At 38.8% G+C, this 25859-nt stretch overlaps 1 protein-coding gene across 2 annotated transcripts in view; it reads right to left on the minus strand.

Moving 5' to 3' along the window:
- Positions 1–25859, minus strand: part of LOC150079077 (DDB1- and CUL4-associated factor 11) — a 446028-nt gene that overhangs the window by 92851 nt on the left and 327318 nt on the right. For both annotated transcript variants that reach the window (XM_090383756.1, XM_090383757.1), the window contains one exon: positions 1761–1853. In XM_090383756.1, coding sequence (XP_090239882.1) covers positions 1761–1853 — 93 coding nt within the window. The remainder of the gene's footprint in view (positions 1–1760; positions 1854–25859) is intronic.

Raw genomic sequence — 25859 nt, forward strand, 5'->3', positions numbered from 1 at the left:
GCATGTACAGAGAAGGGCAATAAGATTGGTGAGGGGAATGAAGGGATCCTCTTACGAAGAAAGGCTTAAGTTCTGCAAATTGCAGTGGCTGGAGACTAGGCACCTGCGCAGTGATTTGATTGAGGTGTATAAGTCTTTGAATGGGTTGACCATGCTGAATATTGATGGGATTCTTCTGCTTACTCAGATTACAAACCTGAAGGGGCATGAATTCAAATTGAGGAAAGACATATATGCTACATAAACTCATACACTTGCTTTCTTGCATCACATGACTCCATTACTACTACGATCAACCCTGCAGAACTCCACTAATAACATTAGTCCAAGGAGAGCAGTGCTATCGATAACCACTCTGTCTTCTACTTAACCATCCATTGCAGTAACTTGCCCCTAATGCCACATTGCCCCAATTTGTGCAGCAGTCTTTCATGTGGAACATTATCAAAAGCCTTTCTGAAATCCAAGTATATGATGTTAAAATTATTTTTTGCATCTAGTTCCTTGGTCACTGCATTATAGTACCTATCAGATTGGTTAGGCAAGACAAATCCCTTGACAAATCCATGTTGTGGCTGCAGCATAATTGCATGCCTGTCCAAATGGTCCTGCATTACTTCTTTAACCAGTGATTCCATTATTCTGCCCTGGAACACATGTCAATCTAACAGGTCTGTAATTACTCATGTTGCCTTTGGATCACCCTTTGTGAACAGAGAAAAATTCCCCACATCTCCAGTCCTATAGGGACATCCCCTGAATCTAAGGATGCTCTCATAATTATGGCTAAGGGTTTGCTTATCTGTTTTGTTGCCTCCCTTAATATAACTAGATAGATCACATCCACCCCAGGTACCTTTTTCATGTCCATCCTCAACTATTTCTCGTCCACTTCCCCTTCAGTTATTACAAAGTTATTTAGCTCCTCATTAGAGTTTGATAAACTTTGGGCATCTCCTGCTCTAAAGAATTCCTCATGTGTGAATGCAGATGCAAAATACCTATTCAATTTGTCTGAACCTGAGCAGGGTTATCAACCATTAAACCACAGATATCAAGTGGATCAACCCCTTCCCCCTACTGTTAATATAAGCATAGAAGCCTGTTGTTTTTCTTTGCATTCTTTGCCCGAGCCTTCTCATAATATGCCTTAGCTTGCCTAACCTCCTTCGTGACTTGATTACAGATTAATTTATTATTAATTATTAATTTATATGCATCCCATACACTTTCATCACTCAAGGAGCTTGAAACATTCCCTCCATGAAGAACAGCCCAACATTCCTCTTAAGACACTTCAAGATTTATTTCAATCTATTCCAACATTGAATATAAACTGTTTTAAAAGCAAAGATCAACCCAACATCATATTAGTGCCTATCTGTAACTGTTATCACAAGTGTTTCCATTATTTTGTTTGCTCTCTGACGTGTGAACGGGTAAAGAGACATTGAATATATGTATTTAAAGCATTTAAAATTCACATCTATAAAAAGCTGAATATTGGATTCTTGGTCAAGAGTGCAATCCCTATTACATCTTCTCTAGCAATATAATGTGTCATAAGTCAGTGTCAAAGAATGAGATAAGAAGAAATGCAAACAGCTATTTATAGCTAACTTAAATAGATGTGATATTTTTCACTACAAGAGAAGTTTAAGCTTTTTTTTTTAATTTATGATTAGAAAAAAATCTTGAATATTTTATTTATAATTTTAATTTTCATTCTTACTGAAATGTTAATATAATAACAAAAATACCTTTGAATCAACATATGTTATGCCATCCACATGACCTGCTAATATACCTACAGGTTTTGGATGTGATTCATTTAGTGTTCTTCTGTCCCATACCTGATTAAAAAGAAAAAGAAAAAAAGTAAAATAGAAATGCTGTCAAAATTTCATACCTACCTAAAAATTCTTTTACAAAGATTAATTTTGTTAATGCTGGTTTGTTTTGTATTGATTATACTTATTTTATCACTGACTAAATAAAGTTATTTAGACAAAGTGATAAGGAATCCAAATGACAATTCATTTGGATTCCTTATTTGAAATCAAACAAGATTACAAATATAGTAGAATCTCATTAATACAAACTGTTTACAGAAATTTATCATTTCTACAAAGCAGATAGTTTCCCTACATAAGTATAGGCTTTTTTTTTTTTATGAGTACATATTCATTACAAAATTTTGGTAATATGTATTACAAAGTATTTTTACTTAGCAAAAAATAATGTCATTTTGTTAACCATACAAAAAATAATGTTTTTTGTATGGTTAACATTTGACATTTGGGTAACATTTAATATAAAGCTTGGTGCAGTTTTATATTATTGTCCCCACTATCACCAGCATGCACATACCACTCAGTGCTGTGTTTCCCAAAAGATAGCACTGAACTGTCAGATATTTATTTTTATGTAAACAAAGACAGTTTGTGGTAGCAACATACATCCTCCCAGAAAAACATTATTAAGGTCAAATTCAACTTTTACACTGTGTTCAAAATCTTTTGTTATAATCTATTTTTTTGTGCATTTTTAAAAGAATATGAGCTGACATTTTTTTGGAGCTTGTCTTTAAATTAATTCAAAGTTTGTGTATACAAGGGGTGATCATTTAATTCGCAGAATTAAATACTTTCTTTTGAGCTTTTATACAATTTCAACACCATTGTACCCACGCATTAAATGCTTCCTGCAAGCCGTTTTTTGAAAGACTGTGAAGTGCTTCTGTAGTGGCTCTGCAGGCATCGTTGTTGGACCCGAAACACTTGTCTTTCAGAGCTTTCTTCACATGTGAAAATAGGAAGAAATCACACAGGGCCAAGTCTGAATAAGGGCCAAGGCTGGTGAATAATGGGGGATGTGGCAAACCTCGGCACCTATGGCAGTGATCACTGGCTGCACAATATTAGCGGTATAGGGCCTAGCATTGTCTTGATGGAGAAACCACTTCACACCGAAGTTTGACTCTGAACATTTCATTTTCTACCTACACCAAAGCTTTAACAACTCTATAGTAGTTATCAACCAGTTCAAACAAAATTTCAAACAGGCTAAGAGTAGAAATCTTGCATCTTGTCCAAATGGTAGTCAAACATTCTGGTCTCTTGCAAAACTACTGGTTGCAACTTTTTCCCATCTCTATCCCCACCTCTGTCAAAACTGGATGACTGGCATCCTACTTTTCTTCTAACTTGTGTATTGATGATCTTGATAAAGCACCTTCTGCCATTTTCAGCACACTCCATTCAATGTAGTTGCTTTTGACATTTCAAAATCTTTGACTGTGTTTGGCATAAAGGTCTTCTAAATAGGCTCCCATCTTTTGGTTTGCCAACTGTTTTTTGTAATTGGTTGTCCAGTTTTCTCTCTGACCACTCACTGCAGGTGACAGCAGTTGAATCTCTGCCTTCTAACTTCTCCACTAATGCTGGTGTTCCCCAAGGTTCAGTCCTTTCTCCCACTCTTCTCTTGTATGTTAATGACCTTCTTTTATTGACCAGAAATCTATCCATAATTTTGTTGATGAAAGCACATTGTATTTGACCTTTCAGTTTCAGAAACCTTGCCCTGCACAAACAGCTTTAACTTCTTGAATATCCACTACCAGTTCCTTAAATTCTGATCTCCCAGTGGGGCAAAGATAACTTTGTTGATTTCAATCCATCTAAAAGTCCTGTCATATATCTCTCAAAAAAGGATTCTGCTGCTTTTATTCTTATCTTCAATGACACTCAGATTTCTGCACAAGATCACATATCACTATTAGAGTTTACCCCAACTTCTAATCTCTTTTGGCATAAGCGCATCACAAATATTGCTACCTCTGGATCTAAAATACTGGGGTTTCTCTTTTGCTCTCAGCGCTACTTTTCTTCCAAAAAGCTGCACCCCCTGTACAAATTCCAAGTCCACCCTATCATGGAATATTGTTACCCCCATCTGGGGCAGTCCCCCTAAATCTCTATGAGATGTCTTAATTCCATTCAAAAGAGGGCAGTTAGGTTAATTCATGACCCATCTTTAACAAAGTCTCTTCACTGTCACATAGATGTTCTGTTTCTGCTGCATGCCTTTTCTATAGATACTCCACAGGCACTGTTCTTCCGAATTGGCTTCTACAATTCCCACACTCTCTCTCTCTCTTCCAAACCAGTCTGAATACGTACTGCAGCCACTCGGCATACTTTTATTGTCGAACTTCAAACTTGCAGAACCAACTTTTCTTCTTCCTCTAACTTCTATTTTCTGGAACAACCTCAAATCATATGCATTTCCTGAAAATTACAATCTACAGAAATTCAAGTCTAATGTCAACAAGTAATTTCTTTTTCATCTTCTCAACTCATACATGGTCTTCTTTATCTTCACCTTCTTCCCACTTCCATCTTTTTCTCCTGGGCCCTTGTAATCGCCCATGTCTCAGCACCGTACATCAACCCATACATAGTATGATGTACTAAAGATTCTAATACCCTCTTGTGCTTAGGGTTTTCAAGGAAAAAAAAAAAAAAGAGAGACTCTGCTTTGCAGTCAGAGAATGCTAATCACAGCTTATGCACTAGTACAGTTTGTGCTTGGGGCTTTCATGAAAAAAAAAAAAAAAAAAAAAAACCAACAACAACAACACTTGTATGAAAAAGAAGCATGGAAGAATGGAATGCATGCAATCTGCAAAACTATGAGGGGCTGAGGTTGGGTGATGTCAATGATAACACAGGAACAATTTTATCATGATTCTTGCACAGGAAACTGTATGAAGGCAGTTAAGTCTGAAAAGGCTACTAACCATTGCTAGATGCTAATGACAGAAGCCTGGGGAAGAACAATACTGGCAGAAATCAGGGCTAAAACATTTTAAGCTTATAAAACTTCTAAATTTTTTTTAAAGTTCATTAAATGATTTCTTAATGAACTAGTAAAACAAAAATGTTAATTTTCTCAAAAATCCAAATGTCAGCAAAATTAAGGTCATGTTCAACAATACAAAATACGGTATTTCCCCATGTATAAGACGCACCTTTTTTCGAAAAATTTGGGGTCTAAAAACTGGGTACGTCTTATACAGTGGTTGTAGATTTTTTTTTACTTGCATTTCCCACTTTTTCGTGCTTGTTGTTGTCTTTGCGCTCATTGTTTCGCACTTGTTACCGGTATATTAGGTTACATTTTGCCACGTTCTGCCCAGAAATGGCTCAGAAAAGATTTTCATACAGTGCTGAATTCAAGTTAAGTGATCCAGTTTGCAAAAGTGAATGGAAATCGTGCTGCTGAACGTAAGTTTGGTCCTCCTCCAACTGAGAAAACAATCCAAGACTGGCTACGGGAAGAAGGAATCCTACTGAAAACGCCACGGCAGAAGAAGGCCATGAGAGGCAAGTCAGCAAAATGGCCTGATTTAGAGAGGGAATTGAAGATATGGATTGAAGAGCAAAGGACAAATGGAATTCCTGTGTCCACAAAGATGGTTCAGCATGAGGCAAGAAGAATTGCTGATGAAAAAGAAGTTACTGATTTCAAAGGAAGACACAATTGGTACTTCAGGTTCATGAAATGGAATGGACTAAGCATGCGTACATGCACCAGACTTGCCCAAAAGATGCCTGAAAGCTATGAGCAGAAGGTCCTTGAATTTCATTGTTTTGTCATTCAATGTCGGAAGACACATCAGTTTGAGTTGAGACACATTGCAAATATGGACGAAGTCCCCCTTCAATTTGATGTCCCAAGTAAGAGAACTGTTGATAAGAAGTGCCCCAAAAACCTCTCTCAGGCTTCTAGATTCCATTCAGAAGAAAGAGGGCAATTAGGTTAATTAATGACTTCTCTCTAACTGCAAGAACCTCTCCACTCGCTGTCTCATATACGTACTGTTTCTGCTGCATGCCTTTTCTACATATGCTTCCATGGGCACTGTTCTGAATTCGCTTCTATTATTCCCGCTCTTTCTTTCAAAACAGTCCGAACACGTGCCGCCACCAGCCAACATCCATTTACTGTCCAACTTCAAACTCACAGAACCAACTTTTTATCTTCCTTGTTTATTCATTCAACTGCTGTTTTCTGGAACAACCTTCCTTTGTATGTATTTCCTGAAAATTAGTCTACAGAAGTTCAAGTCTAATGTCAACAAATATCTTCTTTCGTCTTCTCAACCTCCAACCCAAGCACGGTACCAAGTACTATAGGTTCTAATACCTCTCGTGTTTGGGGTTTTCATAAAAAAAAACAAAAAAAAAAAAAAAAAAAAAAAACACACACATGAAAATTTCCTTATCCCCATTCTCCTCTCTCTTAGCGAGTGCTTTCTCATACTCAGCATTTGCATCCCTAACCTTATTTGTAGTATTGTTACAGATCCTTTTGTTCCTTGTGCAATATTTTCTTAATGGTATTTATGCATCCATGGCTTCTGTGATTTTTGTATTAAAGGTATTCCATAATTCAAATGTATTTGCCTTCCCTATACATCAAATTAATAGAGGTCATACAGCTCATTAAACTGTCACAGTGTCCTCTTCTGAAATTAAAACCCATGCCTTTACCTTTAACTACTGCAGCACCTTTCTTCATCTTCCAACTAACAATTGCGTATCACTACCTGTCAATGGTTTCCATACTTTAAGAACTGTGATCTCATCTGATTCGTGAGTAATGATGAGGTCAAGAATATTCTCACCCTCAGTATTTTCTTTAATATGCTGGTGCAAATAATGATCATCTAGTTTATTTAAAAATTTTGTTCCCCATGGTGAGTTTCCCTCCCACTTATTCCAATCAATCAGGGGCAGATTGTTGTTTCTTGTTGTGGAATTCAACTACACATAGGCTGCCAGGGCCATATTGTGTCTTTCTAATGTTTAATATATTTAATTTTATTGTAATAACTGTTATATTTTATTATATATTCCTATATGATTTAGGAAGGTAAACAGTTCTTTATTATTAGGATCATCACCAAGAATCTGTAATAATGCTAAAGATGACTGTGCATTGTTAATTGATTTAAATGTGTTTGAGCGGATATTAAAAAGAGATATAGGTGAGTATGCCCAATCCTTAGCCTTGCTAGAATTACTTCTTCTTGCCTGCTTTTCCAGAAACAGGAGAGCCATAGCTTCAGGTCTGGTTTTATTCTGTCAAGTTAAAACCAGATCCAAAGTTTCCAAGTTTCTTGGATAACTTTTCCAGATTGTTGACCAGCTATTATAACATGCTTTATGGATCATGTGTTTGTAATTGGTATATGGAACTTGAAAAAGGTCTGTAAAATAGTAGTATCTGGTTGCTTGGCTGCAAGATCTGCTCTTTCATTTCCCGATATCCCAGAATGCCCTGGGATCCACAGTTTGTCACAGTGTTTGGTTCAACTTATTGCAAGCATGTAGTTTAGAGTATATTTCTTTTATTACAGGGTGAGCGGAATTGGTATTACTACTTAGAGCAGAGGCAGCACTGAGTGAGTCAGTGTATATTAATGTAAGTGTAATTAAAAGTTCAATAATATAATCCAGAGCCAAATTTATAGCATAAATCTCAGCAGTGAAGATACTGCATTCTATCGGTAATGAGAGGGAAGTGGTGAATGAAGGGAAGACTACTGCAGCACCTACTTGGGTCTCAGTTTTTGATCCATCTGTATAGATTTTACAGGTCTGTGAGTTAGAAGTAGAGTGCGTTTCATGTAACTGTGAGATATTGGAGGTTCTTTCCCCACTAACTTTTCCAGATTGATGATGACTTGGAAATAGTCATCATTAATTGCAGGAATATTTCCAAGGTGGATCAGGTGCTGTCATGTCCTGAAATATATTGCCGATTTCTATATTCCAATGACTGAGCTAATTCTCTAAGTCTAAGTGGAGCAGGTTGGTTTTCATTTGGTTTACTATTGTAAAATGACTCCCATTCAGTATTGTACAGGCATCTCCAATTAGTATGAGAAGGAAGACTGCGGATTTTTGCAGCACAAAAAAGAAGTAATGTTCTCCTGCGAAGATGTAAGGGAGGTTTGTGGGCTTCGATGTAAAGGCTCTGAACTGGAGAAGTTTTGAAAGCCCCTAGAGAAACTCTCAGAGCACTGTGCTGGATGGTGTTTAATATCTCTAAAGTACTTTTCCTCACAGAGTCATATACTTGAGATCCATAGCCCAAGTGAGACCTAATGAGAGCTCTATAACGATGGATCATGGTATATTGATCAGCACCCCATGACATACATCGGAGGATATTCAATTTCTTCAAGCAGAGAGTTCGAGGATAGTTCACACGTGTGTGAAAGTTCAGTTTCCGATCTAACATCAGGCAAAGAAAATGGACAGTGTGTGCAAGGGGTATTAGCACGTTATTTATCTTTAGCTCAGGATAAGGATGAAGTGACAGTAGTTTGCAGAAGTGAGTAGTGTTGGATTTCTGTTCCACAAGATGGTATGCATTTCGTAAGGTCCAGGATTTATTCTTGCAAGAGCAATTTGTAACTGTCTTTTAACAGTGTTCATACTTTGTGACTAGCAGGATATGGTAAGGTCACCTGCATACATGTATACTTCAATAGTTTTTGGGAGATTGTGCATTATGTTATTGACCCGAATTGCAAATATGGTAGCACTCAGGATGGAGCCCTGTGGTACACCCTCTTCTCGAATGTGAGCTGCTGACAGCCTGTTTTGATATCGAATGTGAAAGGTAACCTCTAAGCCCCAACAGATGTATATCTTTAACAATACCAAGTGATATCAAATTCTTTCTGAATATCTAGGTTCACCATCACTAGATGTTGCCTCATGATGAAGGCGTCACACGTATGTTTGATTCAAATTTGACAAGTAAATCTAGGGTGGATCTGTTTTTACGGAAGCCATATTGGTGATCAGAAAGAAGGTTTTGGGGGTCTAAACATCCTTTTAAAGATTTTGCACAAACAGCTTGTCAACAATATAGGTCTGTAAATCTGAACTAGAGAAGGATCTTTTTGTTTGGTTTTGGAAGAGCACAAATATATGAATGATGCCACGACAGAGTTGTTGTTATTTGGTTTTTAGGAGCATTAGCAACTAAGGCCATAATACTCCGAGGATATGCGGTGGTCATTCCCTGACCTTTCGGCATACTCTGTATTTGGTGGTCATGGGCTCGAACCCTGGTCTAATCAAGAAGCGTGTGCTACGCACTGCCGCTCCTGCCCACCTGGCTACGGAGGCGCCCCACGACAGAGGATATGTATTTTCTGAGAAGATCAAGTTATAAAAGAGTAATAGTATGTAGAGATCGGCTTCACACAGATGCTTCAGCATACTGCAGTGAATGCAGTCTGGTCCTGCTGCACTGTTTGGAGATTTGCTAAAGGATTCTTTGAGTTCAGCTAGCGTAAAGGGCTGGTTATAAGGAAGTGAGTCTAAGTGAAAAATTAAATTTATGACATTCTTCATCAGTTTTAATGCATTGAAAGAAGGTCACATAAGAGGAAGAGGTGGAAATATTATAAAAAGATTCTGCTAAAGCATTTGCAATATCAGTTGTTGTTGATGGGGTTTTAAATGCAATGGCTACTTAGACCATATTGCACTTAGTAAAGTTTGTTGATATAGAAGCAGTTAGAAATGACTATATAGTCCTATTTGTTTTAGGAAGGAGAAGAATTATGTGAGATTTAATTTTTCACCTATGATATGGCTAAGCGACAAACATTCCTTCCTTTACGCTTGCTAGAGAACTGAATGACGCTAGTCAAGCATTATTATATAGAGTACATTCCAGAAGTAGGTGTTTGACTGTAAGTGGTGTATGCCAATGATTACACTGAGGAGGGTTTGTTTGTTATTTGGTTTTTAGGAACAATAGCAACTAGGGCCATATTGATCCGTGGTATGCGGTGGTCATTCCCTGACCTTTCCGCATCCTCTGTATTTAGTGGTGACGGGCTCGAAACCCGGTCTAATCAAGAAGCATGTGCTACGCACTGCTGCTCCTTCCCACCTGGCTACGGAGGTGGCATGAGGAGGGTCATTCCCTGAAAAGAGGAACAGATGAGTTAAATGAGTATGGCAAATTCTGGCTCTGGCTAGAATTACTTCTTATTGTCTGTTTGCAATGAGGCTGGAAGCCCATAATTTTGGTACAGGTTTAATTTGAAGTAGTTTATTATGAATTTGCACTTGCCATTGAAGAGTCCATTGGCCTTTACATATATTTTGTATATTCATTTTATAATCAGTGAACGGTACTAGGGAATTCGTTGGGGCTGATCTGGATGGATGGATGTTTGGCAGCATCGTTCGCAATTTCATTTCCTGGTATTCCAGTATGGCCTAGGATCCAGCAGAAGATAACCTTTTGTTGATGCTCTCCGAGATGTATCAACTCTTTTTTAATGAGCTTTAATAATGGGTGAGTAGGTGGGGAGTTGCTTTACAAGGCTAATAAGGAATTTTGCATGTCTGTGTATATTATGCTCTTTTGAATTGACATATGTAAAATATTTTCTATAGCAAGGTTTATGGCATATAATTCAGTCGTGTAACTATTACACTCTGTTGGAAGAGATAGAGAAATGGTAAAATCAAGGAGTACTACTGGTGCACCCAATCCACTCTCCAACTTCGATCCATCTGTATATATTTTAGCAAAGTCAGGATAACGATGAGTTTGTGCAATGTGTAGCTGTTGGATGTTAATGTCTGATAGTGTTTTCCCCACTGGTGGAAATAATTGTCACAAGATGGCATGATGACAGACTATGGAGGGTCAGGATTTATAGGTTTTTGCAAGATTTTATTGAAGTGTATATCCCAATCTTCTGCTAGTTGCTTTAGCTTAATACCAGCAGGCTGAACTGTCTGTGGTTTGTTTCTATAGAAGGTTATAAACTGCGGATTATAAAGTATTGACCAATTAGGATGGGTCATCTGGCTTTGGATCTTGGTTGCATTGTTCAGCAGCAACATCTTTCTCCTGATATTTAGAGGAGGTTCATGTGCTTCAACATACAAATTTTGCACTGGAGATGTTCTGAACGCACATAGTGCTGTTCTGAGAGCTGAATGTTGAATAGGGTTGAGGCGAGATAAAGTACTCTCCCTAGCAGAGTCGAAGACAGGTGTGATCTGATTATGGTTCTATATAAATGAAGCAGGCTGTAATGATCTGCTCCCCATGTTGTGGCTGATAAGACTGAGTATGTTCAGTTTTTTTTGACAAGTTGTTCAGAGATGTTCAACATGCTTTTGGAAATTTAACTTACTGTCAAAGAACAATCCTAGTAGACGAATACTATTAACTATGGGAAGGCGTCTGGTACAGAAGTGAATGATAGTAGATTTCTGGCTGGATAGTTTATAACCATTTTGTGTCATCCTTGTCAGGATGCAATTGATTGATATTTGTAGTTGGCGTTCAATGTAATGGATGCAATTTGAGAATAAATAGAAATTGTGATATCATCTGCGAAAAGGTATGAATCCACAGTTTTCGGAATGAGTTCAATTATATGATTCATTCTCATTGCAAACAAGGTGGCGCTGAGAACAGACCCTTGTGGAATTCCTTCTTCTTGGATAAAGTTTTTAGAGAGAGTTCCCCGATAACTAACTTGAAAGGATCTCTGTTGAAGGTAATTTTGGATAAAATATGGTGAATTACTTCTCAGGCCAAGAGAATATAGATCCTTTAAGATGAAAAAATGCCACGCAGTGTCAAAGGCTTTCTCAACGTCAAGACAGACCATGACGAGATGTTCCTTTTTGATGAAAGCATTTCTGATACTTTCCTCGGCTTTGATCAATAGATCAAAGCCAAGACACGAAGCTCGGTTTTTCCAGAATCCAAGTTGATTGTTATTTATCAAGTTTTGAGACTTAAGGAACCAAGTGAGACAGCGATGTATCGTTTTCTGGAGAGTTTTCCTGAGACAGCTGGTAAGGGATAGCGGCCTGTAATTTTGAGGAAAAGAATGATCTTTACTGGGTTTTGCAATCAGTAGTACATAAGAATGACGCCAGGAACTTGGGAAGGCATGTTCAGAAAAATTTTGATTGTAAAATATGAGCAGCGAAGAGAGTGATCTTTGATCTAGATTTCGGAGCATTACATAATATATCCCATCAGGGCCAGCAGCACTGTTTCTTGAGTTGGTAAGAGATTGCTATAGCTCAAACATTGTAAATGGTTGATTATAAGATAAAGTGAATTGTCAGTGAAATTCAGTCTGGATTTCTCTATAACAGTTTAACGTTTTTGAAATGATTGATCATAAGCATTACAAGAAGACAACAGAGAAAATACAATTCCCAGTGCATCTGATATATCTGTAGGACTAGAGAACTCTTGTTCATTCCAGTTCAGTAGTGGGGTGGATAAAGGTGGAAATTTACTGTTCAAACATTTTATTTTATTTTTCTCCAGATTAATCTGATATCGGTATTTTTATTAACTAATGAGGCGAATTTAATTCAAATTTCTTTTCTTGCTTTGAGTCTAATATAATGAGCTTGAGCTCTAAACTGTTTATAGTTAATAAGATTGGGAGGTGGTAGGATGTTTACAGAAAAGGTTCCATGCTTTGTTTTTCTCTTTTTTTTTTGCATTGTTGCAATCTTCATTCCACAAGTAATTTATTTTTCATCTATTTCTTACTTGATATTGAGGAATGGTGGCAGATGTGGCTGCCAGCATTTGATTAGTGATGTGCTCGGTAACATTGTTGATGGAACCAGACTGAATGATATTGTTGTCAAATGAACTGTCAGCTCAACGTCTCGAACATCAGCTACCAATTCCTTGAATGCCGATTTCCAGGTAATTCTCCAGTGGGGCAAAGACAACTTAGTTAATTTCAATCCTTACACAAAAACTGGAAACCCATAACTGTGCTTCAGGTTTTATTTCATGGAGCTTGTTATTCAATTGAGACTGCCATAGAAGTGTCCATTGTTCCTTACATGTATTTCTTATGAGATCTGTAGTCTGTATATGGAATGTAGTAATCTTGTGATGCTAGGTTGGATGAATGTTTGGTTGCATAGTCTGCTTTTTCATTCCCTGATATCCCAGTGTGGTCTGGGATCCAGCAAAAGATGACTACTTACTGGTGATCATGGATATGTATCAGTTGAGATTTTATAGATTTTATTAAGGGATGTGTTGCTGAGGAGGAATTTTGCAACGCTAAAAGTGAACTCAGTGAGTCAGTATATATTACACTTTTTAGGATGGACAGATGGAGAATGTTTTCTAAGGCAAGCTTGATGGCACATAATTCAGCTGTATAACTGCTGCATTCGGTGGTAAGTGAAACGGAGATGATGTTAAAGTGAAAGACAGCTGCAGCACCGACTTTACAACCAGACTTTGATCCATCAGTGTATACTTGTGTAAAATTTGGGTAGTTTTGTGAGTGAGAAGTATGGAGTTGTTGTACAGTAATACCCCGACTTACGCTACCCCGACTTACACGAACTCGGAGTTACGCGGTTCTTGATTTTTTCGTTTGGCAACGCTGCAGCCCACTATCTTCAAGGTCGTTTTTCATATGTTATCGATATACGGTGCGACGGCGGAGAATGAGAGCGAAAGATGAACAAAATTCAACTTTGCTGCTTTTATGTTTTTTATATCAGTGAAGGGGAAACACATTTCACCCTAATAACGTAAAAACCAACACAATTCCAGCTATTGGTATAATCGAAATGCAATTAGATCGAGTTTACTACCAGTTTATAACAGATTCCACTAGCAGAAACGCAACTGGATTTTTATTGTTTTATGGTAGTAACCCCTAGAAATGTGAGGTGTTAATAGTGTATCTCTGCCTTTATGGTGTTGTTTATTCAGTTGCTACATGCGCGCAGCTTTGTTTATGCGTATCAAGCGTGCCTCCTCGTTTTGTAATTGTGCTTTATTCCCTAAAAATGAGTAAAATACATAATTAAAAGGTGTGAAAAGGAAGCGTCCTGGTGAAGACACTGCAGATTCAGAGCGAAAAAGAAAAGCAATATCGATAAACAGAGGCGGACTGGGTCAAAAATTCTTACCCGGGAAAATTTATAGTGGCCTCATACTATGGTTTATGGCCAAAATCACACTGGCCCACCGGGGTTTCCCCGGCAAGGCTTATGGCCAGTCCGCCTCTGTCGATGGAGAAAAAATATAAAATTGTGAAACGCTTTGAGCGAAATGAAAGACCATGTGATATTGCACGTGCTACAGGCCTAAACGAAGCAACGGCGAAAAGCACATGACAATTGCAAACTTGACAGGTTGAAAATTGAAAAGGGCTCAACTGAAAAGGGCTTAAAAATTTTAGAAAACAGACTCCAACGAAGAACGCGTTATAGCTACAAAGCAAGGAATAAAAAAATTATTAGCTTGCTACGAAGAAATTCTGCGTGAAAAAAAGAAGTCTCTGTGTCGTCAGATGAATTTGTTAGATTTTATGAAGCCATCGATATCGAAATAACTTTTTAACGTAAGTCATTTGTTTTTTAATACATATTTTTATTAATATGTATAAAGAACTGCAATTTTATTAATATTTTTCTTCTAAACTAGTGTTTTTGTTAGTCCTTGGTCCCAATTAAGCAAAATTTATATGTATTTATATGCAAAGTTGTACCCCGACTTACGCGATTTTCGTCGGACCCACCTATCGCGTAACTTCGGGGTATTACTGTATATTGGTATTTGCAAGTGAATACCAATATACACTTGCAAATACCAATATACAACAACTCCATACTGGTATTTGCAAGTGAATGTTTTCGCCAGTTTAGGAAATATACTATGGGTAGCCGAAGCGTAAATGGTTTTTGGAATGCCTGATTTCACTTGTCTTCTAGCTTCTTGAAAAACATACTTTATTTTCAGTCATGTATTTCTGTTTTTTTTTTTTCTAACTTCCAGAGATCCCAATTTTTGGAGTATGCTGGATGATTGCCCCTCAATTAGGACACTGTGGAGTTTGTGCATTGCATTCTGATTCAGTATGAGTTTTGCATCCGCAATTTGGACATGGTGCATCTCCATGGAATGCTGTCTGGGAGTGACCAAATTTCTGACTTTTGTGGCATCTTAGAAGGTTTGGGATGAAGGGCCAAACACGGCAGTTTAAATAACCTGCTTTGACTGAGGATGGCAGATTTGGTGTAAAGGTTAAAATTATGCTACGTGTTGGGACTAAGGTGCCATCTTTTCATATCATGATTCTCTTAACCTGAGTTACATTTTGATCCTTTAGTTCCTGGATTATTTCTTCCTCAGAAACGTTTAATAGGTCTCATTCACTGATCCTTCCCTTGGAAGAATTCAGGGTGTTATGTGGAGTGACTTGAATTGGAATTCCACTTAAAGATGTAAGTTTTAACAGTAGGTCAGAGTGTCTTGGGTGAGAGGTCTCTATTAGCAAGCCACCAGATTGAAGATGTTTCACCATTTTTGGAGATTCTGCTGCATTTTCAAGGCATCAATGTATGATGAAATGGGAGAACTTGCTGACAGGTTGTGAAGACAGAGAATGGATGATCAGGAAAGCTGGAGGTTCCTGCTTCCATGCATCCTTTTTTAGCCTTTTCGACAACCAGAAGTCATGATCAGTTTAATGGTTGTCATGAAATCAGTGTCCATGATTACTCCCCTCAGCCATGGGAGTTGCAAAATTTTGCAGAGCCGGCGAACCGGAAATTTTTTTAGCTATAGTTAACCGCTTTATTGACCAATTATTATATAAAATTATTTTCTGTAAGTAGCTTATAGATCTAGACAAGATCCTTGATTTATTCTGAATTGAGACAGAGAGATTTTGGAAGTTAATTAATATTTAAGTGTCCGTAGATTTACCGTTCGTAACTTGCCGCCATTGTTATACGATACAGCGTTATATCCTGAACTAGATAGCGTTAGCTTAGTATAGTATAGTATAGTATAGTATAGTATAGTATAGTATAGTATATAATATTATCAATTAATCAGTAAATTTATTAAACTTGTTGAACTACATTGTCAATTAAATTGTACTTTTAATTAAATTCATATAACGAATTAGATTTTACGAACGTAACATAATTAATTAATACCTAACTTGATACGGAACTTATATAAAGAAACTTGAAGATAATACTTGACACTTAAAAATATATATATATAAAGTAAACCCCCGCTATTCGCGGGGGTTACGTTCCTGAGAAATGCCGCGAATACCGAAAACGCGAATACTGAGTTATGGCTCCCATAGTCATAAAGGGGTTCCGTTCCAAATTATGAAATATATAAGAAAAACTATTCTAAAATTTTGTCTATGTATGTATTATATGTACTTTCATAATATGACTATGTACATAGAGAAATGCAAGCATATGGCATCGAAATGAAAATAGGAAACAATTTAATATTAAATGTAATATTTATTAGAAATTTCAAACAAATCTTTCAAACTAGCACCTTCGCTAGCTAAAAAACTTATCCGGCAGCGCTATCACCAGTTTCGCTAGTGTTGATAAAGGAGTTTTGTCTGTTCACGAATGATGAGTGAACTTAACGGAATTTTATTTTGAGTTCGGTTTTCTATCCACAGATTTAAAGACTTTTCCATTTTTTCTAATTTAACATCACGAGTTACAGAGCAAATTTTTTAAGCAATTAGCGCGTTTTCACGGACACTACGGCGGATTTTTTCTTCCGATTTTTGGATTGATCGTACCGTTGACTCAGTGATTTTATAATGTTTTGCCACTGAGGAGACACTTTCACCATTAGAAATTTTATCTGATAACTCAATTTTATTCGCTAATGTCATCACCTTCTTTAATCTTTTCACATTTCCCTTGTTATTTGTAGCAATATTTTTGTACGGGTTAGAAAGAACTTGTCCACAATAAAGTCACTTTCTTCCGTTAACACACTCGAAAAAGTCTGTTTTACACTGAAAAACGGTAGATTTATCACTTTTGTAAGCATATCAATTTATAAATTGATAAATTTATTCAATTTATAAGTATATAAATTAAAAGCAAACAACCAAACCTTCCATGACAAGCGCATAACACATACTGAACAAGGATTAACGAGAAACATCCACGCTCACGATTTTGTCACCCCTCTCACCCCCACCCACTGAACGCTGTTTTGACTGGGAAAGATAATTTTAGCCACGCCCATGTTTTTTATAGCGGAAAATATTCACAACGCTTTAAAATTCACATTTTTTTAGGTTTCATTTTATATTAAATCAGCGATCGTGAATACGCAAAACCGCGAATACAGATACTGCGAATAGCAGGGGTTTACTGTATATAGTGTTACAAGTGCGTTGGGATATAAGTTTAGGGTTATAATTTTGTACTAGAATTGAAATTTTATTGAAATTCAATCAGACTCAGACCAGAGCAGCAAAGCAAAAGGCTCAAGCTAAATGGAGTGATGTGGCTCAGGGTAGAAGTGAAGGGGGCAATTGCCTTCTGAATCACAGCCTTTTAAAATGCACTGCTTGCTTGATGTTTCTGGAGAATTCAGGTACCAGACATGATATTGCTAAGGGGGATGTCTTTGTGTGCGTGCGATGTAAGGAGTGTGAGGAAATTAGGGTTGTTATGGGCCTATTTGAGAGTATGAAGGAGAGGGCAGATGCCCTCGAAGGATCTAAATTGAGGGGCCCATCAAGCTCTCAGCTGCCCACATCAAAGCCAGAGCTTGCACTTCATCATCACACAACACAGCGGAAACCCCCAAGACATAATGCACTGGTCCCACAGAAACTAGCAGTTGTTGGTGACTATTGTCAGGGAAATGGGGAACATGCTATGTAAAAAGGATAGGTGGCACAGGACTAGGATATGTCTACCAAGGGCAAAGGTTGATGACATTGCAGAGCAGATATCATCTTTTAAGGGCACAAAGGGTAATATATTGTTGTACACGGTGGAACTAATGATATTAAGAGTAGGAGATGGCCAGAATTACTTAAGAAGTACAGGTCACTGTTGAAAAAAAGCCGTGAATTAGAGTTGAATTTGAAAGTGTCTGCAATTCTGCCCAGACACGATAGGAGGGAGTATATGATGAGAGCCTTGTCAATCAATTCGGCCCTGGAAAGATTGTGCAAGACTCAAAGGGTAGAATTATTTTCAGCCTGGCCTGTACTTGTTAACAGGAGAGACTGCTTCTACAGGGATGGCATACACTTAAATAGAAAGGTTGCAAGAATATTTGCTGATGCTATCGAGGCATTGTTAGGTGGGTTGGAAAACTGCTAGCTTGGGGGAATACAAGGACTAATAGATTAACAGTGGCAGAGGTGAAAGTGATTCTTGCACTGCTTCTATTGGAATGAGCAGCAGCCTGGAAAATAAGATGTAGGGTATTTCAGAGCCTGCTGGGAGTCATTTCGGTACAAATAAACACATGGGTTGTGTTAGGGTAGCTAAGAACAGGAAAAGGTGCATGTACACTTGCATGTACACCAATGCTAGGAGTTTGGAAAATAAATTTGATGAATTTGAGGTATTGCTCAAAACATCAAAGGCAGATATTGTTGAGATATCAGAGACGTGGTGTCACACAGATATAAGGAATGCAGAACTGGAATTTGGGGAGTACAATGTGTACAGGAAGGATAGACAAGATAGGAAGGGAGGAGGGGTTATACCATTAGTTAAGAAGCACATAAAATCCAATGGAAGTGCAGCCAGTCAACATTGCTGGACAGTGCAGTGTCGAGTCAGTTTGGTGTGACATAAGCACTGGGAGATCAAAATTGAGAGTAGGAGTGTGTTATAAGCCTAATGACTCTGATGAGTATAATGAGCAATTGTACAGAGAAATAGAGTGGGCCAGTAAATCAGAGAGTCTTATAATGGTGGATTTTAATTTCCCAGATATTGACTGGAATTTATGGGTTGGTCACTCACACACTAGCAAGGCTTTTGTGATTTATTGGATGATTGTTTTCTACATCAGCATGTTCGGGAGGTAACTAGAGGGAGTTACCCTCATGCATTAAGAATCTGCAGATAAAGGAACCACTAGGTTGCAGTGATCACAGTGCACTGAAGTGGGATTTACTCAAAGAGGTAACTACCATCAGAGGTAAAGGGAAGGGTTTTTGCTTTCATAAAGGTGACTACGGTGGTCTGAGAGTGTATTTAAATTCTATACGGTGGGACCAACTGATGATGTTACCAACAGCAAATTCAAAATGGAAAGCATTCAAAGAATTTATCTTGGAATGCTACTAAGCTACTAAGAAATATTGTTCAAAGTTTAGGCCTAAATGGATGTCAGATGAACTAATGAGACAAGTGGCAGGGAAGAAAAATGCATGGAATCCAAAAAAATTAATGGGTGACATGAAAGCCTATGATAGATAAGCTGGTCTGTAACCAAGTCACAAAGGAGATTAGGCAGGCAAAGCAGATTATGAGAAATCCTTGGCAAAGGATGCAAAGAAAAACAACCAAGAGTTCTTTCTTTCTTTACCTATGTAAACTCTAGAAGGAAAGGTATGAATCAGATTGGTACACTGGATATTGATGGTTCAACTGTTGATAATCCTGCTCAGGTGGCTAACAAACTAAATTAGTATTTTGCATCTACATTCACCCATGAGGAGTTATTCAGGGAGGGGGAATGCCAGAGGTGAGTTAAACTCTGACAGTGAGTTGGATGATTTTGTAATAAGTGAGAGGAAAGTGGAGGAAAAACTGTTGAAGATAAACAGAAAAAGGCACCCCGGGTGGACGGGATCTTTACAGTTATATTAAAGGAGGCAGCAAAGGAAGTAAGTAAACCCTTAGCCATAACTATGAGAGTTTCTTTGGACTAAGGGGAGGTACCCATGGACTGGAGATGTGCAAATGTGACCCCAATTCACAAAGGAGGATCAAAGGGCCACTCAAGTCATTATAGACCTGTTAGTTTAACTTCTGTTCGAGGAAACTTAATGGAGGCACAGGTTAAAGAAGCACTGCAGGATCATCTAGACAAGACTTCAGTTATAGCTCGGATTGGTTGGTTGTTTTGTTGTTTATTGGCGCATTGACAACGGAGATCATAGTGCGCCTATAGCTCGGACATATAGCATGGTTTTGTTAAGGGAAAGTCCTGCCTGACCAATTTCACTGGATACTATGATGTTAGCATTAGCATTAGTAGAGGCATTTGATGCAAGAAAGCAAGCTTATGCAGCATCAGCCAAAATAATAAAAAAAAATAAATAAATAAAAAATAACCACTTCCACTTCACCCCTCTGTTCGATTGAAATACATGTCCAGCTGAGCCTTAAACTTATTTAGGCTATCAACTTCCACGACAAGGGATGGAAGTCTGTTCCACCAACCAACCACCTGCTGGCTAAAGGCAAATTTCCGCACGTCTATCCTACATCTGTCTTTCCTCAATTTGAATTTATGCCCTCTCAGGTGATTATTCTGAGCAAGAGGAAGAATCACAACAGCATTGAGCATGCTCAAACCATTCAAGGCTTTATACACCTCTATCAGATCACCTCGCTGGTGCCTAGTCTCCAGACACTGTAATGTGCAAAATTTAAGACTTTCTTCGCAAGAGCACCCCTTTGTTCTATTCACTAATCTTGTTGCCCTTCTCTGTACTCATTCCAGCAGCTCTACATCCTTCTTGAAATCAGACCTCCAGGCCTGTATGCAGTACTCTAGGTGTGGTCGGACCATTGCCTTATACAAGGGAATAATCACCTCCTTATCCCTGCTAGAAAAATTCCTATATATCATTGACAATACACCATGAGCTACTCTTGCAGCCCATCTGCACTGCTCAGAGAACTTCATATCTGCCTGCACAACCACCCCCCAGGTCCTTTTCATTCTCTACCACTGTCAGTGTACTACCACAGAGTTGATACGTTGCTCTGGGGTTGCTGTTTCCCCATATGTATTACTTTACATTTGTCAATGTTAAACTTCATTTGCCACCTCTCAGCCCATCTGCTCAACCTTTCCAGATCCTATTGCAGCAGCATAGTATCAGCAGTGTTCTTGACAACCCTGCCAACCTTCGTATTGTCTGCAAACTTGGACATTAAGCTTGATATACCATCATCAATATCATTTATAAATACAGAAAACAATAATGGACCCAATACTGAACCCTGAGGGACTCCACTAATAACATTAGTCCACGATGAGCAGTGCCCATTGATTACCACTCTCTGTCTTCTGCCACTCAACCACCTCTTTATCCATAGCAGCAATTTGCCTCCAATGCCACACTGCTCCAATTTGTGCAGCAGTCTTCCATGTGCAACAGTATCAAAAGCCTTTCTAAGATCCAAGTATATAATATCAAAGTTATTCCCTGCATCCAGTTCTCTTGTGACTGCATCATAGTATCCAATCAAATTGGTCAAGCAAGACTTCCCCTTAACAAAACCATGCTGTGTCCGAGCTATAACTGAAGATTTGTCTAGATGATCCTGCAGTGCTTCTTTAACCAGTGCCTCCATTAATTTTCTGGGAACAGAAGTTAAACTCACAGGTCTATAATTACATGTGTCAGCCTTTGATCCTCCTTTGTGAATTGGGGTCACATTTTCACATCTCCAGTGCATGGGTACTTCCCCTGAGTCCAAGGAAGCTCTCATAATTATGGCTAAGGGTTTGCTTACTTCCTTTGCTGCCTCCTTTAATATAACTGGATAGATCCCATCTGCCCGAGGTGCCTTTCTTGTATTTATATTCAACAATTTCTCCTTCACTTTAGTCTCAATTATTACAAGATCATCTAGCTCACTGCCAGTGTTTACTTCATCTATGGCATTCCCCTCGCTGAATAACTCCTCATGTGTGAATGTCGATGCAAAATATTCATTTAGTTTGTTAGCTACCTGAGCAGGATCATCAACAGTTGACCCATCGATATCAAGTGGACCAATCTGATTCATCCCCTTCCTTCTAGAGTTTACATAAGTAAAGAACTCTTTGCTGTTTTTCTTTGCATTCTTGACAAAGATATCTCGTAATCTGCCTTCGCCTGCCTAACCTCCTTGGTAACTTGGTTACAGATCAACTTGTATCTATCATAGGCTTCTGTGTCACGTGTTAATTTGTATGTATCCCATGAATTTTTCTTCTCTGCCATATCTCATTAGTTCATCTGACATCCATTTAGGCCTAAACCTTGAACAATATTTCTTCGTTGGTATGTAAAGCCTAGTAGCTTCCAAGATAAGTTCTTTGAATGCTTCCCATTTTGAATTTGCTGTTGGTCCAACAGTATAGAATTTAAATACTGCCTCAGTCCATTGTAGTCGCCTTTACGGAAGCAATAACCCTTCCCTTTACCCCTAATGGTAGTTACCTCTTTGAGTAATTCCCACTTCACACACTGTGATCACTGCCACCTAGTGGTTCATTTATCTGCAGATTCTTAATGCATGAAGACTCACTACTGATAATCAAATCAAGAGTATTACTCCCTCTAGTTGCCTCCTGAACAAGCTGATGTAGAAAACAATCATCCATTAAATCCACAAAAGCCTTGCTAGTGTGTGAGTGACCAACCACAAATTCCAGTCAATATCTAGGAAATTAAAATCCCCATTATAACACTCTCTGATTTACTGGCCTACCCTATTTCCCCGTACAGTTTCTTATTATACTCATCAGAGTCATTAGGCCTATAGCACACTCCTACTCTCAATTTTGATCTCCCAATGCTTATGTAACCCCTAGTCCCTTCTATCCTGCCTATCCTTTCTGTAGACATTGTACTCCCAAATTCCAGTTCTGCATTCCTTATATCTGTATGACACCACGTGTCTGAAATCCCAAGAATATCTGCCTTTGATGTTTTAGCAATGCCTCAAATTCATCAAATTTATTTACTAAATTCCAGGCGTTGGTGTACATGCAAGTATACATGCACCTGTTCTTTTTCTTAGCTACACTGTCACAACCCATGTGTTTACTTGTACCCCAATGATTCCCAGCAGTCTCTGAAATATCCTGCATCTTATTTTCCAGGCTACTGCTCATTCCAATAGAAGTAGTGCAAGAATCACTTTAACCTCTGCCAGTGGGTACTGTTGATCTATTAGTCCTTGTATCCCCCCAATCCAGCAGTTTTCCGAACCACCAAACACTGCCTCGATAGCATCAGAAAACATTCTTGCCCCCTTTCTATTTAAGTGTATCCCATCCCTGTAGAAGCAGTCTCTCCTGTTAACAAGTACAGACCAGGCTGAAAAAAATTCTACCCCTCAAGTCTTGCAAAATCCTTCCTGGGCTGAATTGATCGACAGGGCTCTCATCATATACTCCCTCCTATCGTGTCTGGGAAGAATTGCAGACACTTTCAAATTCAACCCTAATTCACTGCTTTTTTTCCGCCGGTCTCTTACTCTTAATATCATTAGGGCCAACGTGTACAACTATATCACCTTTTGATGATATCTGCTCTACAACGTCATCAACCTTTGCTATTGGCAGACATACCCTGGTCCTGTTCCACCTATTCTTTTTACAAAGCATGTTTCCCGTTTCCCTGACAATAGTCACCAACAACTACTAGTTCCTTTGGGACCAGAGCATTCTGCCTAGCGGGCTGCCGCTGTGTTGCGTGATGACCAAGTGCAAGCTCTGGCATTGGTGTGGGCAGCTGAGAGCTTGATGGGCCCCTCACTTTTAATCCTCCGAGGGCATCCACCCTGTCCTTCAAGCTTTCATATAGGCCCATAACAACACTGAATTGTCGCCTGATTTCCTTACACTGCTTGCATCGCGCACACACAAAGACATCCCCGACTGCTCCACAAACATCAAGCAAGTAGTGCATTTTAAAAGGCTGTGATTCAGAGGGCAACTTGAGGTTGTCACAGACATTCTCTCAGATATGACAGACAAGCTGTACTTGCTACCTGGGAGTCTAAAACGCTGATGGAACTGATATTCGGGTAACACTCAAGTCAAGTGGACCCAATTTTGGCGAAGTCCGGACGGTCTGTGACAGCCAAATCCTCTGCTTGCACCTTCACGATGGTGGGACTGTTAGTAATCCTGGGTATAACCTCCATGCACAAGTACATGGTGGGTGACCACCCAGGTGTGAACCAACGTAAGCAGGGGTCGAGGTGTGGCGCCCACACCACATGGAGGAACGCCGCCCCTCTATGTTACCAGGCAGTACTAGGTGGTAGATGACTCTCATCAACCGGTGAAATACCACCACTTTGCTTATTGGAGGCTTGAAGTGGGAAAACCCATGTTTAGTCTCTAGAGCTAAGTTCCGGCCAATCCTTCCTTATCTCTTCCATCATGCAGTATGATTGATGACTTTTGAGGTTATGATGAATGTCGTGGTGAGATCCAATATTCCTTACATTTCGAGGGTACAGCTCTAAAACGATGTTCGCAGGCCGGCCGCTAGTTAGTGCACCGGACCAAACCTATTGGTAACTCTCTAGGAGGCTTCCGGATCAGCTAGTGTATAATCTTGCTTCCTCTACTCTGCCAGATAGTGACTGGAGGGAGTCCGAGTAGTGTGTATGAGGGGGCATTGTCGAGGCCACGTTATGTCAAGGATCTGGGTATATTCTTACCACATGTACGCCCTAGCCAAAAATTTCATTACTTCAGTCAGCATGTCCCACCCACTTTTTCTTACTTTTGAATACACCAGGAATTGTCAAAGTAATAGAGCAAGCTTATCTGCGAATAGATCTAAACCTCCCAAGCACTTCCTAATTCATTTCACAAATATACGTGGCCTCAATTCTAATCTCAACGATGTCCATTTCCACTTCCAGTCTTCCAAACCCCATGTACTTTTTCTGACTGAATCTCAGTTATCAGTTGATTCAACTACTGCTCATCTCAGATGTCCAAATTATTTGCTGTATGATTCCTTTCGCCTCAAAGGTGGTACTTGTGCATATGTCCGTTCTGATAGTCCCTGTCAGAGACTAGGCAATTTGGAATCTCCTCTCTTTGATCTTCTCTGGCTTAAAACCTCTCTACCTCATTGTGTACAATTCATCTGTTGTCTCTACCGTTCTCCTAACTCCACTAATCACTTGGAGCTCTTTGACTTCCTCTCTTTGCAACTTGACTTTCTCGAGTCCAGCTTTCCTAATAGTGAGGTAATTTTCCTTGGTGATTTTAATGTTCACAACTCCAGCTGGCTTCCGTTTTCTAGTAACACCGATCCAGCAGGTCGAGATGCTGAGGCTTTTGCAATTACTAATGTCCTAGCACAGATTGTTCATTTACCTACAAGAATACCGGATAATCCTAATAATACAGCCAATACACTTGATCTTTTACTCACAAACAACCCTTCTAAGTACACGGTTGAAGTGAGAGGTCCTTTATGCACTTCAGATAACAACTTGATGATGTCTCTTCTCCAATGGAACCTTTATCTCGTGGCTATTCCCAACCTCGTGTTGTTCGGCATTACAAGAATGCAAAATGGGATGACCTGCGAGACTTCTTTTCTTCTTTTCCTTGGTTGGATTACTGTTTCAAAACTTCTGATGTCAGCGTTTGCTCAGATCGGGTTAGTGAAATTATTCTTGCAGGAATGGAATCCTTTATCCCACACTCCACGTTAAAATCTCGTCCTTTATATAAACCTTGGTTTTCCAATAAATGTGCTAAGGCTGTGCAAGAGAAGAATGTTGCATATCGTAATTAGCTTGTTTCTAATTCTTCAGTTTCATTTTTTGCCTACACCAAAGCTCGCAACAATTGTAAAGCAGTTATTAATCAGTCCAAACTAGAGTTTGAACAGGCTAAGAGTAGAAAACTCGCTTCTTGCCCTAATGGTAGCCGAGCATTCTGGTCTCTTGCCAAAGCTATTGGCCGCAACCTTTGCCCATCTCTGCTCC

The sequence above is a fragment of the Mastigoproctus giganteus genome, chromosome 10 (genome assembly GCF_048544385.1).
Source record: "Mastigoproctus giganteus isolate SK-2022 chromosome 10, ASM4854438v1, whole genome shotgun sequence".
In the NCBI taxonomy this organism is placed as follows: domain Eukaryota; kingdom Metazoa; phylum Arthropoda; class Arachnida; order Uropygi; family Thelyphonidae; genus Mastigoproctus; species Mastigoproctus giganteus.